General features: G+C 39.8%; 1 protein-coding gene across 2 annotated transcripts in view; it reads left to right on the plus strand.

Annotated features, from left to right (window-relative positions):
* CBFB (core-binding factor subunit beta) overlaps positions 1-19,338 on the plus strand; it is a 60,546-nt gene that overhangs the window by 22,115 nt on the left and 19,093 nt on the right. For both annotated transcript variants that reach the window (XM_004744335.3, XM_004744336.3), the window contains exon 4: positions 10,467-10,583. In XM_004744335.3, coding sequence (XP_004744392.1) covers positions 10,467-10,583 — 117 coding nt within the window. The remainder of the gene's footprint in view (positions 1-10,466; positions 10,584-19,338) is intronic.

Here is a 19,338-nt window from a genome sequence, read left to right on the forward strand (position 1 = left end):
TAGAGCATGTTACTCTTGATCTTGGGGTTGTGAGTTCAAGCCCCACATTGGGCATAGAGCCAATTTAAAAAATAAGTACATTATGGGGTGCCTAGAAGGCTCAGTCGTTGAGTGTCTGCCTTTAGCTTGGGTCATGAACCCAGGATCCTGGGATCAAGCCCTGTGCTGGGCTCCCTGCTTGGCGGAAGGCCTGCTTTCCCCTCTCCCACTCCGCCTGCTTGTGTTCCCTTTCTCGCTGTGTCTCTCTGTCAAATAAATAAATAAAATCTTTAAAAATAAATAAATACATTAATTAAAAATTAATTATAGTTGATTCTCATTATTTATGGTAGTTATCTTCTATAAAGTGGGTACAGACACTGAATTAGTTTTGAACAGTTTCTTCCAGATATGTCACAGAGTTAGATTCCTGCAAGCCCCTGGTCACAACGTATTCCTCAAGTCACCCAATATCTAATCTTGTTTTATGTGTGTTTCTGTTTAAGGACAACTTGTTTATATTTATTGTTGATTCGTTAACATTGAACACAGTAAAATGTTGGACAGCTAGGTTATCTCTAATCTTTTGCCATAATTAAAAGATAAACCCTTGGGGCATCTGAGTGGCTCAGTCCTTAAGCATCTGCCTTTGGCTCAGGTCATGATCCCAGGGTCCTGGGATCAAGCCCTGCATTGGGCTTCCTGCTCAGCGGAAGGGCTGAGCAGAAGGGCTTTCTTCCTCTCCCGCTCTCCCTGCTTATGTTCCCTCTCTCACTGTGTTTCTTTCTGTCAAATAAGATCTTTTTTAAAAAAGTTGTATTTAAAAAAAACCCTTATGGGTGAGCATCCTTGTACTTTGCTTACATTTGTGATTAAATTTTAGGATATATTCATAGGCATGACATTGTTGAGTCAAAGGAAAATTCAGATACTGCTAAAAAAAAAATGCCTTCCCAGAATTGTTAACCAGTTTAAACTCTCTCTAACAATGTAGTAGAACCTTGGTTTCTTGCCATATGTGGGGCTCAGTCCCAGGACATTTTTTATTTTTATTTTTATTTTTATTTATTTATTTTTAAGATTTTATTTATCAGAGAGAGAGAAGGGGAGAGAGCGAGCACAGGCAGACAGAATGGCAGGCAGAGGCAGAGGGAGAAGCAGGCTCCCCGCTGAGCAAGGAGCCCGATGTGGGACTCGATCCCAGGACGCTGGGATCATGACCCGAGCTGAAGGCAGCTGCCTAACCAACTGAGCCACCCAGGCGTCCCCCAGGACATTTTTTTAAAAATTTTTGTATTTATTTAGATATACTTATCTTGTTTTAATTTGATAGATTTGATTGCTGTTAGTGGACATTTTTGACCATTTTATTTATCTTGTTTTATTTTATTTTTAAGATTTTATTTATGATAGAGAGAGATAGCGAGAGAGGGAACACAAGTACAGGGGAGATAGAGAAGGAGAGGCAGACTCCCCTCTGAGTAGGGAGCCGTATGTGGGGCTCAATCCCAGGATGCTGGGATCATGACCCCAGCCAAAGGCAGACACCCAACAACTGAGCCACCCAGGTGCCCCTTTATCTTGTTTAAAACTCTTTTTTGTTGTTGTTTAAAAAAATTTTTTTTAAAGATTTTATTTCTTTGAGAGAGAAAACGCACAGAAGTGGGGGCAGAAGGAGGAGACTCCCTGATGAGCAGGGAGCCCAACATGGGGCTCAGTCCTAGGACCCCAGGATCATGACATTTAAGCCACCCAGGCACCCCTAAACTCACTTTTTTCCAAATGATTAGCCAGTTTTCTCATTTCCACTGGCTAAGTATTCTTTTGCCATTGATTCGAAATGTTGTCTTTGTCATTTATTAAGGACTTGTAGGGGTGCCTGGGTTGCTCAGTTATTAGGTGTCTGCCTTCGGCTCAGGTCATGATCCTAGGTCCTGGGATTGATCCCCACATCTGGCTCCCTGCTTGGTGGGAAGCCTGCTTCTCCCTCTGCCACTCCCCCTGCTTGTGTTCCCTCTCTCACTGTGTCTGTCTCTATCAAATAAATAAAATTAAAAAAAAAAAAGACGTATACTTGGTTTCATTTTTTATTTTTTGTTTATTTCAGCACGTTTTTCTGACTGCCATAGCACTAGTACATGGTACTGATTGCAATGTTAGATGTTTTAATATCTGAAAGGGCAGAAAAATAGTTTCTAATATTTTTCTTGGATAGTCTGGTTCTTTTGTACAAACTGCAGGCTTAAATCTCAAGTTCCAGAAAACATTATTTTGAGATTTCATTGGAATTTTATTAAAGTAAGTATTACCTTGGGGAAAATTGGCATTTGTAGTCATAGCGTTAGAAAATATTACATCTCACTAGTTATTCAGATCATTTCATTTTTCAAAAATTAAGTATTTTCTTCTTATAGAGTCTACATGTTTCTTTCGAAAGTCATTCTTAGGGGTGCCTGGGTGGCTCAGTGGGTTAAACCTCTGCCTTCAGCTCAGGTCATGATCTCAGGGTCCTGGGATTGAGTCCCACCTTGGGCTCTCTGCTCAGCAGGGAGCCTGCTTCCTCCCCTCTCTCTCTCTCTCTGCTTGCCTCTCTGCCTACTTGTGATCTCTATCTGTCAAATAAATAAATAAAATCTTTTTTTAAAAAAAAAATCATTCTTAGGAGAGCCTGGGTGGCTCGGTCATTAAGCGTCTGCCTTCGGCTCAGGTCATGATCCCAGGGTCCTGGGATGGAGCCTTGTGTAGGGCTCCCTGCTTGACTAGAAGCTTGCTGCTTCTCCCTCTCCTACTCCCCCTGCTTGTGTTCCTCTCTCGCGGTCTCTGTCTCTGTCAAATAAATAAATAAAATCATTTTTTTAAAATAAAATCTTTTTTAAAAACCCAAAAAACAAAATTCATTCTTCTATTGCTATTTTATTTTATTTTATTTTTTTTTAATATTTTATTTATTTATTTGAGAGAAAGACAGTGAGAGAGAGCATGAGCGAGGAGAAGGTCAGAGAGAGAAGCAGACTCCCCATGGAGCTGGGAGCCCGATGCGGGACTCGATCCCGGGAATCCAGGATCATGACCTGAGCCGAAGGCAGTCGTCCAACCAACTGAGCCACCCAGGCGTCCCTCTATTGCTATTTTATTTATTTTTTTTTTTTTAAAGATTTTATTCATTTATTTGACAGAGAGAGATCACAAGTAGGCAGAGAAGCAGGCAGAGAGAGAGGAGGAGCAGGCTCCCTGCTGAGCAGAGAGCCCGATGCGGGACTCGATCCCAGGACCCTGAGATCATGACCTGAGCCAAAGGCAGCGGCTTAACCCACTGAGCCACCCAGGCACCCTCTCTATTGCTATTTTAAAATAGTTTTTTTTTTTCCATCTTACTTTCCAAAGAGTTGAGTTGCTATTGTAATATAAGAAAGTTGTTGGTTTTTGTATATTTTTATAACCAGTCACTTGGCTGAATTCATTTCATTTAGTTTTTCAGTTGAGTATTTCGGATTTGTCAGGTAGATAATCCTCAGTCATTTATATGCAAGTTTATTAGAACTGCAGTCTTTTTATTTATTTATTTATTTATTTGGCAGAGAGAGGTCACAAGTAGGCACAGAGGCAGGCAGAGTGGGGCGGGGGAAGCAGGCTCCCCGCTGAGTGGAGAGCCAGATGCAGGGCTCCATCCGAGGACCCTGAGATCGTGACCGAGTTTAAGGCTTAACCTACTGAGCCACCCAGACACCCCTGAACTGCAGTCATTTTTTTTTTTTAAGATTTTATTTATTTATTTAACAGAGAGAAATCACAAGTAGGCAGAGAGGCAGGCAGAGAGAGAGGAAGGGAAGCAGGCCCCCTGCTGAGCAGAGCGCCCGATGTGGGACTCTATCCCAGGACCCTGAGATCATGACCTGAGCCGAAGGCAGCGGCTTAACCCACTGAGCCACCCAGGCACCCCTGAACTGCAGTCTTTAAAAGAATGTTGGAAAGCTGATGGATTCAGATTTCTTAAAATTTTACTATCGTTGATATATTCCATTAACCTTCAAAGTTAAATGAATCCTACTTATATGTAAGGGGTGAATTTGATTTTAATTCTTACAATTCTCTTTTTGTGTATTCAGCTCTTCCTTATTAAAGACTGTTAACTGATATAGGAATCTTTTGGGTGGTAGGATGTACACCTCTTTAAAATTCCTGGTATAGTCCCACTACCCTGGATGATAATAACTTATACAAAACGATAGGTAGTAAACGTTTGTTAAATAAGGTGGATCTTTTCAAATTGAGATTATAGGGAAGCTACAAGAAACCATTTCTAAATCCCCCCCCCCTTTCTCCTCTTCTATTAATCATTATTCAAATATTTACTGAGGACTTAAGAGGCTGGTTATTCCCTCAACTATTTTCTCTAATATCTCAATTTCTAGATAAGAGTCACAAGTGTTTAAACTCTAGCAATTTACTACAGAGAAGTGAAATATTCTTTCCAATCAAAATGGGTTTTTGAGGGTGAAGTATCTGTTTCAGTTTTTGTTAAGAGCTTTGATACTTAGTTTCTGTCTATTGATTTTATGGCTTAGCACTCCTGTGCCTGGGAATGTTGTTTGCAAATGTTTTTCTATTTTAATTATCTTAAAATTATTTTCTTTAAAGTCACCTAGAAAAGGTAGCCCTTTCTGCTGTTCCGTTGTAGCCTCAATTTCTGTTATCAGCACAGCTACGTAGGTGCTAGAAACACTAAACTTCTATAAATATATAGTATTGTAGAAGAAAGGGCAATCGAGGGTGCCACTTCCCTTTTTTTTTTTTTTTTAAGATTTTAATTTATTTATTTATTTGACGGAGAGAAAAGGAACACAAGCAGAGGGAGTGGGAGAGGGAGAAGTATGCTTCCCACTAAGCGGGGAGCCGGATGTGGGGCTCTATCCCAGGACCCTGAGATCATGACTTGAGCTGAAGGCAGAGGCTTAACTGAGTGAGCCACCCAGGCGCCCCTTGAGGATGCCACTCTTATTCCAAATTTAGATATTCTCAGAATAAGTAGACTCCAGACTCTCAGAGATAGAACTCTTTAGTGCACGTCGATAAATGAGAAGGCTGGGTTCTCATACCCTTTCTCTGACATTTACATTTCAAAACACAGGTTAACAAATTTTTACCTACTTAGGAAATTTGGTCCATTTACTAAATGAAGGGAATTTATCATCTCGCAGGCTCTGTGCTACAAAGATATTGCTGCCTCTGAGGGAAAAAGAAGAATGAAGTTTTTACTGTCACGATTGAATCGTTTTTGCTTTGTACCCCCTTTTGAGAATCTGATGAAAATAGTGAACTTCTATAGAAAAATGCACATGGGCTCAAACACATACATTTTTACATAGAATTTCAAGATGTTTCTAGTCTTTTTGGAACTTAGCCATAAACCCAAAATCTCTTAGGTTCTTTGAACTCCAGTTAACTCCTACCTTAAATAAAAGCATTGCTAAAAGTTAAGAGTGACGTAAGATCCTGTAACACAATACTTAGATATCTGATGAATCCAGTGCAAGGGGAAGTTTTTTCTTGGGAGCCTATAACTTAACCTTTAGCCACTAGGTTCCTTAATGTTTTTCTCTCTACTCACTGATATTTCATAGCTGGCTGGCTTTCCTGGGTTCTTTTCTTCTACCCAGCATACAAAAGTTGATTTCCTCACAGTTCTTCCTGGGCCCTCTTCCTTTCTCCTTCTACTTACTGCTCAGGGGGAATCTCTTCTTCTCTCTTGGATTTAAATACCACTGTATTATTGGTGGCTGCCAGATTTGCATCATCAGGCCATATCTTCTCAGAGTGCTAGAATCCCACATGCAACTGCCTACTCAAAAATTGATTTCTAGGGGTGCCTGGGTGGCTCAGTGGGTTAAGCCTCTGCCTTCGGCTCAGGTCATGATCCCAGGGTCCTAGGATCGAGTCCTGCATCAGGCTTTCTGCTCAGCAGGGAGCCTGCTTCCCCCCACCTCTCTGCCTGCCTCTCTGCCTACTTGTGATCTCTCTCTCTAATAAATAAATAATCTTTTTTAAAAAATTGATTTCTTTATCTTATAGATATCACCTATGTAACACCTATCACCTGTAATAAGTTTATTGAGGTGAAATTCATATACCATAAAATTTATGTTTTTAGAGTGTACAATTCTGGGATTTTTAGTATATTCACAGAGTTGTGCAACCATTACCACTCCTGAATTCCAAAACATTTTCATCACCCCCAAAAGAAATCCTGTACCATTAGCAATCACTCATTGCCCCCTTGCCCCCAGCCCTTGGCAGTCACTACTCTCCTTTCTTTTTCTCTCTGTATTTGCCTGTTCTGGACATTTCAAATAAATGGAATCCTGTAGTATGTGGCCTTTTTCTGGTTTCTTTTCAGTTAACATGATGTTTTCAAGATTCATCCATGTACCGTGTATCAGTATTTATTCCTTTTTCCTTTTTTAAGATTTTTATTCATTTATTTGGCAGAGAGAGACACACTGAGAGAGGGAACACAAGCAGGGGGAGTGGGAGAGAGAGAAGCAGGCTTCCTGCCAAGCAGGGAGCCCGATGTGGAGCTCGATTCTGGGACCCTGGGATCACGACCTGAGCTAAAGGCAGATGCCCAACGCCTGAGCCACCCAGGCACTCCTATTTATTACTTTTCATATCTAAATCGTATCCCAGTGTGTAGATAATGCCCCAGTTGGCAGTATATACGTGTTCTTGCTGAAGCTCTGCTGCCACAGTGATGAGGTACTTAGGGCTACAGAATGTGAGAATAAGGTGCTATTATGTATCATTTGGACAGAATAGAACCTCATGCTTACTGATAATAAGAGCTTGATGTGATTAAAAATTATGTAATACTATTACCTTATTTCCCCAAGAAAACACAGAATGTGGTACTGTATTCACTTTTCACTTTGTGTGAAGTCTCACATTCTCTGACACTTTTCTTTTGGAAAGATAAGCAGGCTATTGTGTTGTTTTTGTGTGTGATTAGCTGAATCTGTGTAATGCCTTTAAAGACTTTATGGACTACATTTTGCATTAAATGTTTAATTATTCCAGGGCAGTGGGTTTAATCCTGAGGGCACATTCTAGTAATATATTTTCTTTTCACTGTTGGATAAGTCATCATTATTTTCAGTGAAGGTACTTTAATGTTTAAATGGCATTATGAAATTACAAAATGGCAAACTGTTACGAGACAGAATTTTATTTTCTTCATACTTTGAGGGTGGGTATTCATGAATGTATGAAAGCGCCAAACATTTGAAGATCTACATATAAAACTATTTATTTGAAGGTGAACATCTAAATAAACCACCAGGATCATCTAAATAGTATTTTACATATGATTCCAGGCATAAGCCTTGACTAAGAATTTTAATTACTTTTTGAATCCATTTAGGAATTTCCCAAAACAGATAAGTGGTTGCGGTGCCTGCCTGGGTGCCTCAGTCAGTTAAGCACCTGCCTTCGGCTCAGGTCATGATCCCAGGGTCCTGAGACTGAGCCCCACGTCGGGCTCCCTGCTTGGTAGGGATCCTGCTTCTTCCTCTCTCTCTGCGTGTCACTCCCTTTGCTTGTGCACTTTCTGTCTCCCTCCCTATCTCTTTCTCTGTCAAATAAATAAATAAAATCTTTAAAAAAAAAAAAAAACAGATTAGTGGCTTTCTTTGTCATGAGGGAACTTTTATAAAGAAGTAATAAATGGGCTTTTAAAAAATTCAGTAATTTCATAAGGAAAATATTTTTGACGATAGAATTAATATGAATAAACTGGATTATGGAATAATTGACCCTAAATGATATAAATCCCTGATGAAGAACATAGAATCTGATTATGAAGGTAAATAGAAGAACTCTCTTCATGATTAGTGTGAGAATTTAAACTAATGAAGTACTTGGTAGGTGAAATGTTAAACCTTCACTGTATGGCACCGTATCCCTGCTAGAAAGAGTAGGTGGAGATCTTGATTACAAGATGTGTTAAATGGACTTAGATTGATAGATGGTGAGAAGGGATATTGTTTTTAGGTTTTGTGAGGTGTTGAAAATGAGATTGTCTTAGTCACTTGTTTGATGAGGTACGTATTAGTGGAGTTTTAAATTCACAATGTGGAAGAAAATGAGCACTTATCAGAACAGAAGGAAATGTGTGGTTAAACGGTTTCAGCTGTAACTGTAGACTGTTTCCCTTGGTCCAAATGGGAGGAGAAATGGAACCTTATGTTTTGGGCTTTTTTCCCATTATAAATAGAAATTAGTTCAGCCTGGAGCCTTTAACCAAGAAAAAAAGCTGTGTCTAGTAGTAGAGGGGAACGACAAAAACGTATACTAAGATGGCGTAAATCTTGTAGGTTTGATTTTACAGGTGTCTCAGTTGTCGTCTTTGAGCATATTTATAGTTATGGACAGTCAGTTATTCTTATTAAACCTCTTGAAAAACAAGAATGCCCCAAGATTGTTGAAGAAACTGCTGAATTGAATAAAGAAAAAGGTGATGCTTCCAGCTTTTTCCTAAGAATGAAGACTGTCTTAACCAATTTTATATAATTACAGTAATAAATAATGCTAATTTTAGCTCACAGAAGCTCTTGGATTATCGAAATAAAATATATTTGATACAGACAAATGAAGAACTTTATTCATAAAGATACAGTTGATAACCTGAAGTTTTGAAAAATCATGGAAGTCCTGCTTTCTCTGCATTTAAAAAATCTTATTAAGGTATTAAATGATAAGAATCTGTGCTAGTTTTTTTTAAATATTTTATTTATTTATTTGACAGACAAATCACAAGTAGGCAGAGAGGCAGGCAGAGAGAGAGGAGGAAGCAGGCTCCCCGCTGAGCAGAGAGCCCAGTTCGGAGCTTGATCCCAGGACCCTGGGATCATGACCTGAGCCAAAGGCAGAGGCTTAACCCATTGAACCACGCAGGTGCCCCTCTGTGTTGGTTTTTATCCTGAAGTCCATGTTAAATGAGGTCGAGAAGACCTTTTTTTTTTTTTTTTTTTTTTTTTTTTTTTTTGAGAAGACCTTTTTTTTCTAAAATTACTATTAGGATAATGTAGTATTAGGAAAGTGGGGACTGTAGGAATTGTAATAAATTTCTTATATTTCTTACTGTATCATAATAAAACTTTCATCCTGTGATAGCACTCGCACCTTTCCTTTCTTGATGGATCCTTAATGGCTCATGAGAACAGTTATATTTTCAGGCACTATGGGAATTTGGCAATTGAAAATGAAACTGGTCTGGAATTAGGAATTATACCTAAGGTGACTTTTGCTTTAGAATTATTTATATTTATTTGACAAATGTTGTATCACTTATGTTTCTTTGGTTAAAAGCAGTAGAAATCAACTCTGGCCAACTGAAGAAAAGAAAAAGAAGAAGAAAGCAGCATTACTTCATGGGTAGCTATGATGGAGCTTATAAAACTGAAGGCAACTACGAGGAACCTGATCCTGATCCAAAGGGGGGATCCAAAGTAGAGGGAAACTGTGTGTGCTTTCTTTAGGGGCTGGTGAATTCCAGTTTTCCATCTTTATAGCTTTTTACCCAAGGTTCAAAAATCAAGGCAAAGTACCTGATTGTCCTAGCTTCAGCTGGAAGAACCTACTTCAAGTATCATTTTACTATACTTTTTACAAAATCTGCATAACTTTTTTTTTTTTTTTGAGCTAATTTGAGGGGCATCTAGATGGCTTAGTTGGTTAAGTATCTACCTTCAGCTCAGGTCATGATCTTAGGGTCCTGGGATCAAGTTCCATGGCAGGCTCCCTGCCCACTGGGGAGTCTGCTTGTCCCTCTGCCTTCCCCCCAGCTTATGCTCTCTCTGTCTCTCTCTCACTCTCTCAAATAAAGAAATAAATAAAATCTTAAAAAAAAAACAATTTGAGGGACGCCTGGGTGGCTCAGTTGGTTAAGCAGCTGCCTTCGGCTCGGGTCATGATCCCAGCGTGCTGGGATCGAGTCCCACATCAGGCTCCTTGCTCGGGGGTGGAGCCTGCTTCTCCCTCTGCCTCTGCCTGTCATTCTGTCTGCCTGTGCTCGCTCTCTCCCCCTCTCTCTCTCTGATAAATAAATAAAATCTTTTAAAAAAAACTAATTTGAAAGAATTGTGATATGAAATAAAGTCCTTTTTTTAAAGATTTATTTATTTTAGAGAAAGAGAGCATGAGCAAGTGAGAGGGAGGGGCAGAGGGGGAGAGAGAGAATCCCATGCAGATTCTCTGCTGAGCCTGGAGCCTGATGTACTGCTCAATCCCACAACTGAAATCATGACCTGAGCCAGAACCAAGAGTTGGACGCTCAACTGACTGAGCCACCCACGTGCTCCTACAATTCTTTACTTTATAATTGTATTCATTTTTTTCCCCTAAGAAAACCACAGGTTTCCTTAGTAAGCTTATACTTCATTTCTTATGTGTGTGATGGCTTATCATTGGTTTTCGTCCTTTTTTTCTGTGTCTAGGTGTATTTGAAGGCTCCCATGATTCTGAATGGAGTCTGTGTTATCTGGAAAGGCTGGATTGACCTCCAGAGACTGGATGGTATGGGCTGCTTGGAGTTTGATGAGGAGCGAGCCCAGGTAGGGTGACGTCAGGCTCCACTGAGCACGGTCCCTTTCTGTACCACTAATCTTGCCTTCATCTGTGTATCTGTTTTACCCCATCTTTAACAGTAAGTATAAAAAGTCATGTTCAGGTGGTATTGAAGAATTCTGAAGATCGATGTTGAGACCCATTTTGGTTCTAGTTTGGGGAAGTTTTTCCTTCATTGGTTCTAAATTTCATTGGATTATTCCTATCTGCTCAGTGGGGCACTTCCAAGTCCAGTACATGGTTCTGTTTCATATTTGTTCTTGACCTTTAGAACATTATCAGGGGGAAAAAACAGTTCAAAATAAAATACAAAATTTCTGGAGTGGCTCAGGAAGGAGTTTGGCAAATCATCTCCCCAAAAAGCAGTGATTAAAGTGGACAAAATTGTTTAAGAAAAAAAAAATTAAGGTCTCTGGAAATTAACCAAAGGCCATACATTGAGAAGTATTTATTCAAACAAAGCTATTGAATTTCAGTAAGGGCCTGATAGTCTGTGATATTTTATTTTTAATTAATTTTTTAAAAAGATTTTATTTATTTATTTGACAGAGAGAGATCACAAGTAGGCAGAGAGGCAGGTGGGTGCGGGGAGTAGGGAGAAGCAGGCGCCCTGTGGAGCAGAGAGTCTGATGCAGGGCTCGATCCCAGGACCCTGGGATCATGACCTGAGCTGAAGGCAGAGAGGCTTTAACCCACTGAGCCACCCAGGCGCCACAGTCTGTGGTGTTTTAGTCAGTAGTGAGCGCTTCCATCCCTTCCCTCATCTCTGTGGTCTCTCAGGCAAGGAAGGCAGGGCAATCCATGAAGACTGGCAGCTCTGCTGTCCTATCAGAAGGAGCTGACTTTATTTAGAGCAGTGTTTGAAAAAAATCCATGCCCAGGGATGGTATCAAAAACAATAGAGGGGCACCTGGGTGGCTTAGTGGGTTGAGGCCTCTGCCTTTGGCTCGGATCATGATCTTGGGGTCCTGGGATCGAGCCCTGCATTGGGCGGGGGTGGGGGGTCTCTGCTCAGCAGGGAGCCTGCTTCCTCCTCTCTGCCTGCCTTTCTGCTTACTTGTGATCTCTGTCTGTCAAATAAATAAATTAAAAAACAACAACAACAACAACAATAGAGGTTTCTGGCAAACCTTCTAAGAAGGCAGATGTGGGAAGCATCCAAATGGCAGACTAGCCAGAAATTTATCAGAGAGATCTAGGGAAATGGGCCACTAATGTGGGCCCTAATAAAATCACACATACTTCTCATGATTCAGAAGACTATGTGCATGTGTGAGGCAGCACCCATTCAGGACAGAACCAAGTGGACCCTTGCAAGCTACTAGTATACATAGGGCATGTAGAGTGATGAACTCCCTGCACTTTGGAAGTATTGAAGCTGCACACAGATCCAGTGACAAAAGACAGAAGCCTGTTGGCTCAAGGTGTTTAAGCAAAACCCCTGAACAGTCATTGCCTGATCATTAAGTTAGGCTAACCCAGGGCAACCCCCTAGGAAGTTAGGCCTAAGAAGAAAACAAAACAAAACAAAACTAAGCAATGACACCAGAGGCTAAACATTACTGGGGAAACAAATTCTACAGGATTAGACCAGGTTTTAAAAAAAAAAAAAAAAAAAGGTCAGGTAACTCACTAAACAGATAAAAATAGCAACAACACAGTGGAGTTAGGAGTCAGAATTCAGAATTGCTATAGCATATTATCTAAAATGTTCCATTTTCAGGGGACCTGGGTGGCTCAGTTGGTTAAGTGGTTGCCTTCAGCTCAGGTCATGCATGATCCTAGAGTCCTTTGAGCTCTTCACTGGTCTCTCTGCTCAGCAAGGAGTCTGCTTCTCCCTCTCATTGTGCCTGCTGCTCCCCCTGCTTATGCTCTCTCTGTCAGATAAATAAATAAACTTAAAAAAAAAAAAAGCTACCTTTGAGGGACCCCAGTTGTTTGTTCTTAGTGACAAAGCCCTAAAAGCAATTATTTATCAGTTCAAAGAATTACAGGAAAATTCTTCCTTTAAATAGTTAAAGGAGAATTATGATGGCAATGACTTACCAAATGGAGAATATCAATAGAGAGATCACTCAACAGCAGATTTGAGCTGGCAGAAGAAAAAAGTAGTGAATTTGAACATAGATTAATGGAAATTATCCAGTGTCGGAAGAACAAAAAGAAAAGCAAAGAGTCTCAGATACTATGGAATAGCAGTGTGCCTACCAAAATGTACATGTGACGTAAGTTCCAGAAGGAGAAGGAGGAGGCAGTTTAAGAAATAATAACTGGTGTGGGTTACCTGGGTGGCTCAGTTGGTTAAGCATCTGCCTTCAGCTCAGGTCATGATCCCAGGGTCCTGGGATTGAGTCCCACATCGGGCTCCTTGCTCAGCAGGGAGCCTGCTTCTCGCTCTGCCTGTTCTGCTTGCAGCTCTCTGTGCTTCTGCTCTCTCTGACAAATAAATAAATAATCTTAAAAAAAAAAAAGAGAGAGAGAGAGAGAGAGAAATAATAACTGGTGAAAATGTCCAAATTGTTTGAAAATACTCATTTCTTTTTTTTTTTTTTAAGATTTTATTTATTTGACAGAGAGAGATCACAAGCAGGCAGAGAGGCAGGCAGAGAGAGAGGGGGAAGCAGGCTCCCTGCTGAGCAGAGATCCTGATGTGGGGCTAGAGCCTGATGTGGGGCTTGATCCCAGGACCCTGAGATCATGACCTGAGCCAAAGGCAGAGACCTTAACCCACTTGAGCCACCCAGGCACCCAATATAAAAAAAAAGAAAGGAAGGAAGAATCCCTGCTTTCTTGACTTCTACAGAGATAAGGAGTTACCAACTCTTTCAGAAAAATAGTAAATAATCCTCAATTTAGAAGGCTTTTTCTGTAAGAAGTGATACAGTAGATTACATTTATATAAGGTAAAATTTCAGACTTAATTAATTTCTAAAACGAGTATTTTGTGAAAATGATAACGTTTTAAATTTAATCCACCATATCTTCCATACTTAGAATTTTCCAAATTTTGTTTCCCCAGTCTATAACCTGAGCTTTGTCATTACAAAGTTAGTACCATCTGTTGTGATTATAAACTAATACAATTACAGGTCTTACACAATGTAAAGATTTTAAAGCAGGAGACTCCAAACATTGAATCAGCAGTGAGCACTTCTGTAATACCTTCCCTATCCCAAAATCATCTGTCAGATATGTACAAGTTAGGAATGGGGGCTTCATTGTCATACAATTATGAATCCTAACCCCACTGCTTACATCTGTTATGGACTGAATATTTGTGTTCCCCCAAAATTCATATGTTAAAGCCTCAACCCCCAATGTGACTGTATTTGGAGATAGGACCTTTATGGGGGGTAGCTAAGGTCAAATGAGGGTCATAAGAGTGGGGCCCGGATATGGTAGGATTAGTGTCCTGATAAGAAGAGATACACAAGAGAGCTTGTTCGTTTTCTCTGTCTGCTGTATGAGGACAGTATTCTTTAACAGATACTGAGGTATCTGGTACCTGGTAAGCTAAGAGATAAACAATATGGTCGCAATTCCATTTTAATTAAAGTTCGTGAGTATTTCAGCTGAAGTATTTTCACCAGTATTGTCTTTTTGCCTTTTTTTTTTAAAGATTTTATTTATTTATTTGACAGAGAGATCACAAGTAGGCAGAGAGGCAGGCAGAGAGAGGGGGGGAAGCAGGCTCCCCGCCGAACAGAGAGCCTGATGGGGGCTTAATCCCAGGATCCTGAGACCATGACCTGAGCTGAAGGCAGAGGCTTAAACCACTGAGCCACCCAGGTGCCCCTCTTTTTGCCTTTATTCAGAGTACTTTTGACTAATGTTGGCAAGGATATGGAACAATAGGTGGTGTGTTGGTTATGTCAAATTGACATAACAATTGGAAAACTGGCAATACATACTAAAACTGCAAATTACATATACCTATGATCCAGCAGTTCTAGTCTAAGTCATGGTGTGCAAAGGAATTGAATACAAAATTCATTAAGAGATATGTACTGGACTTGTAGCAGCACTAGGAATAGAAACTGCAAACTGCTCAAGTGCCAGTTAACAGTGGAATGAATAAATGGCTCATTTGCAAAGAAATGCAATGATAATAAAAAACTACAACTAGCACACCAATATGGATGGATTTTACAAATATATTGAGTATATCCAAAAAGGACATGCTGCATGAATCCATTCATCTGAAAGTACAGAAATGGGCAAAACTGAAAAGTTTTTAGAAATAAGGATAATGGCTTATCCCTGAGAGAGGAAGCTACATAGTGGAATGGAGCAGAAAGAGACTTGTGAGATGCTATTACTGTTCTGTTTCTACCTATGGATTCTAGTTACATGGAAAGTTCAGTTTGTGGAAATTCATCAGACTGTAATTTAGGACAGTGCTGCCCAGTAGAATTCAGATGTGAACCACATAATATAATTGAAGTTTTTCTAGAAGCCACATTAAAAAAATAAAAAGAAGCAATTGTATTTAATTTTTATATTATATTTTGTTTAACCCAGTATATCCAAAATATCATACTTGAACATAAAATTAATATAAAAATTTACTGAGATGTTTCACATTTGTTTCTTTGTAACAAATACTTGAAATCCACTGTGTATTTTCCATGTACAGACTCAGGCTAGCTACGTTCCCTTTTTTTTTTTTAGATTTATTTATTTGAGAGAGAGCGTGCAAACAGGGGAAGAGGGTCAGAGGGAGAGAATCCTCAAGCAGACTCTCTGCTGAGTGAAGATGCCAATGTGGGGCTTGATCTCATGACCCTAGATCATGACCTGAGCCGAAACCAACAGTAGGATGCTCAACCAACTGAACCATGCAGGCGCCCACAAATTAGCTACATTTCAAGTGTGCGGTAGTCACATGTGGCCAGTTGCTACCATATTAGACAGGAAAGCCTTAATATAAGTATACTCTTTTGAAAATATAATGTATGACAATAATAAAATGTCTTAAAAGTTTACCACTAATGAATATAATTCTGAGTATAATTGTAGAAATAATTAAATCATGTTTATTGATTATATTTTCATCATTCAATTTATTTTCTCTAATTTGTAGGGATAAAATTCAGGGTTGTCTTTATGCTTTTGGTTTTCAATAATTGTAACTCTCTAAAAGCTTAAAAATCAAATTTTTGACACTTCACCATTGGATACTTTCATCAGAGATTTCCAGCAAATTTTGAACGAGGTGTAACTGAATACTCATTTACCATAAAAAGGTCAGTGCCAGTGAAGGACCTGTGTTGATTTCAGAGCCATTGCTCAAAGAAGGCTCAAATTTTCTAAAATCCAAGAAGTGGGTTTACGGTTCTGATGAGTTTTTTATATTCAACATCAGTTTTATCAATTCTACAGTTCTGTTACTTTGTAGATACACAAATTTCTAATTTATACAACTATGACTTCTAAATGATTGGCAGACTATCTTCTTTGGATATAGTTATGAATTACATATGCTACATCTTGTTCCTAGTAAATTTCTATTTCATAGTTTTTTAAAAAGTTATTTATTTATTTATTTGAGAGAGAGAGATTGACCATGTGCATGAGGAGGATGGGGAAGGGGGCAGAGGAAGAGAAAGAGAATCCCATACTCCCTGCTGAGCACAGAGCGCAAGGTGGGCTCAATTCAGATCCCACAACTGGGAGATCATGACCTTGAGCCAAAACCAAGAGCCAGATACTCAACCGACTGAGCTACCCAGAAGCCCCTCTGTTTTTTTGTTTTTAAAAATTTACTGAGAATATTACTTTTTTTCTTTTCTTTGTTCTTTTTTTAAGAGAGAGAAGGGCAGAGGGAGAGAGAATTGTAAGCAGGCTCCATGCCTACCTCGGGACTGGACTTAGGGCTGGATCTCACAACCCTGAGATCATGACCTAAGCTGAAATCGAGAGTCAGACACAGGCGCCTGGGTGGCTCAGTGGGTTAAGCCTCTGCCTTCAGCTCAGGTCATGATCCCAGGGTACTGGGATTGAGTCCTGCATTGGAGCCTGCTTCTCTCTTTCTCTGCCTCCCTCTCTGCCTATTTGTGATCTTTGTCGGTCAAATAAATAAATAAAAATCTTAAAAAAAAAAAAAAGAGTCAGACAGTAAACTGAGCCACCCAGGCATCCTAGGAATGTTACTCTTTATACAGTGTGTGCTCCACCAGCAATTGTATTATCAATATAAGAGCGAATAGTTTTATCTTCCCTGTTGTACTTTTTAAATTAATTTGCTTTGGCAGTCAGAAAAAAAGATGTTTCAGGGGCCTGGCTGGCTCTGTCAGTGTAGCACCAACTGTTGATTTGGGGATTGTGAGTTCAGACCCCATGTTTGGTGTAGAGAGTACTTAAAAATAAAACCCTAAAAAAAAAAGATATTACACCTTTAATGTAGTGAACTTTACAAAGCTTAATGGGGGGGTGGCGCCTGGGTGGCTCAGTGGGTTAAGCTTCTGCCTTCAGCTCAGGTCATGATCTCTGGGTCCTGGGATCTGAGCCCCGCATTGGGGTCTCTGCTTGGCAGGGAGCCTGCTTCCCCGTCTCTCTTTCTGCCTGCCTCTCTGCCTACTTGTGATCTCTTTCTCAAATAAATATAAATACATATATACATACACACACCAAAATTTAATTTTGGTTCTATGATCAAGTTAGAAAAATGGAACCATTATTTGAATTAACAGACTTCCTATTTAACATACCTGATGACACTGATGTAAAACTGATGTCCTTTTGCTCTTGGCAAGGTTTTTGTTAATTAAATCAGCACATAAACAGCTTTGCTTTTTGTATGTGCATGATAATGTGATTTGAATCATTTGTCATTTGTCAGTGAATTAAATCACTTGATTTAAATGAAGTTGTGTTTTGCAGAGTGATGTTAAATGTACCGGTTGCAGCTGCTCGTGTTAAATTGTCGCCTTTGAAGTATATGTTGATGCTTCTTCAGCAGTTTTATTTCTTTTGGTTTTCATGTGATCAGTGATACCATTCTGGTCTTCATAGAGAATAGTAAATGTCGTTATTTTATGCAAATTACGTGTTCATCATCAGCTTTCTTGGAATGAATTTGATTCTTAATTTTTCATTAAACCTGTACTTCGTTTTTAAATTCACTTCTGCAGAAAGATATTACTAAACTGTAAAATGAATATAGTTAGAGATTTAGGCAATACAATGAAGACAAAATCAAGAAGCAGGAATGTTGAGAATATTCTGTATATGCTGTGTGACAGGACTGCAAAGCCTTTATTTGCCATGTGGATTTCACTATACCCATCTTTTATGATGACTTCACCTGACTCCTTTGGACAGATCATGGTTAAGACATAGTGTTGGGCGCCTGGGTGGCTCAGTGGGTTAAGCCGCTGCCTTGGGCTCAGGTCATGATCTCGGAGTCCTGGGATCGAGTCCCGCATCGGGCTCTCTGCTCAGCGGAGAGCCTGCTTCCCTCTCTCTCTCTGCCTGCCTCTCCATCTACTTGTGATTTCTCTCTGTCAAATAAATAAACAAAATCTTTAAAAAAAAAAAAAAAAAGACATAGTGTAACAAGTAGCTAATGGGGACGAGAGTGTCAACAGCTGCTCCCACTGCCATCTGAGATCAGATAGAATGAGTTGTCCCTAGCCATTTTGAGCAAACTTTATGGGTGAGTATGTCATTTTATCAGGAGTTTCCCTGTATGATGCCCTTGAAGGGGGTAGGTGTTAGTTAAGAATAACACTGGTCATTGCCAATCATCTTTAAAATTAAAGTGCAGGGGTGGGGGCGCCTGGGTGGCTCAGTGGGTTAAAGCCTCTGCCTTCGGCTCAGGTCATAACCTCAGGGTCCTGGGATCGAGCCCCGAATCGGGCTCTCTGCTCAGCAGGGAGCCTGCTTCCTCCCCTCCTCTCTCTGCCTGCCTCTCTGCCTACTTGTGATCTCTATCTGTCAAATAAATAAATAAAATCTTTAAAAAAATAAAAAATAAAGTGCAGGGGTGCCTGGGTGGCTCAGTGGGTTAAGCCTCTGCCTTCCGCTCAGGTCATGATCTCAGGGTCCTGAGATTGAGCCCCACATCCAGCTCTCTGCTCAGCAGGGAGCCTGCTTCCCCCTTCCCCTCTGCCTGCCTCTCTGCCTCGTTGTGATCTCTCTCTCTGTCAAATAAATAAATAAAATCTTTAAATAAGTAAACAAGTAAATAAATAAATAAAATTAAAGTGCAGACTGTTCACTGCACATACATTTCACCTTTTGCTAGAAAGGACTCAGACAGAAGCTGGAGTTAGAAACCAGAGAGCTACCAAATCTCTCTTGGCTTATTTTACTACAACTATTAGTAATAATACTTCCTTTCTTGTAATTAAATAAAAATCTGTGACCATTGCTAGAATATACATTAGCAGCTAATAACTTCCTTAGGGAATTAGATCACATTTCATGTTATATGCTCTAATTTCATCATGTAATACTCCTCTACTGTACTTAAACTTGACATTTATATATTGATTTTTGTAATTATTTGTTCATCATCTCCTGCCCTACTAGACCAGAGACTGTGAGAAGAAGCACAATTGTTCCCTCACATTGTATCCATGGCACCTTAGCACAGTGACTTGGACATAATAAAGACTCAAACATTTGTAGAATGAATGAAAAAGTGATTGAATGCACAGGACAGAAGTACCCTGTTATCAGTAGATGTGTCCCAGTTGATAACTAAACAGTGGAAAGTCCTTGGGAGTTGGGGACAGT

This window comes from Mustela putorius, unplaced genomic scaffold (assembly GCF_011764305.1).
Source record: "Mustela putorius furo isolate JIRA1106 unplaced genomic scaffold, ASM1176430v1.1 tig00000174_pilon_pilon_pilon, whole genome shotgun sequence".
Classification (NCBI taxonomy): domain Eukaryota; kingdom Metazoa; phylum Chordata; class Mammalia; order Carnivora; family Mustelidae; genus Mustela; species Mustela putorius.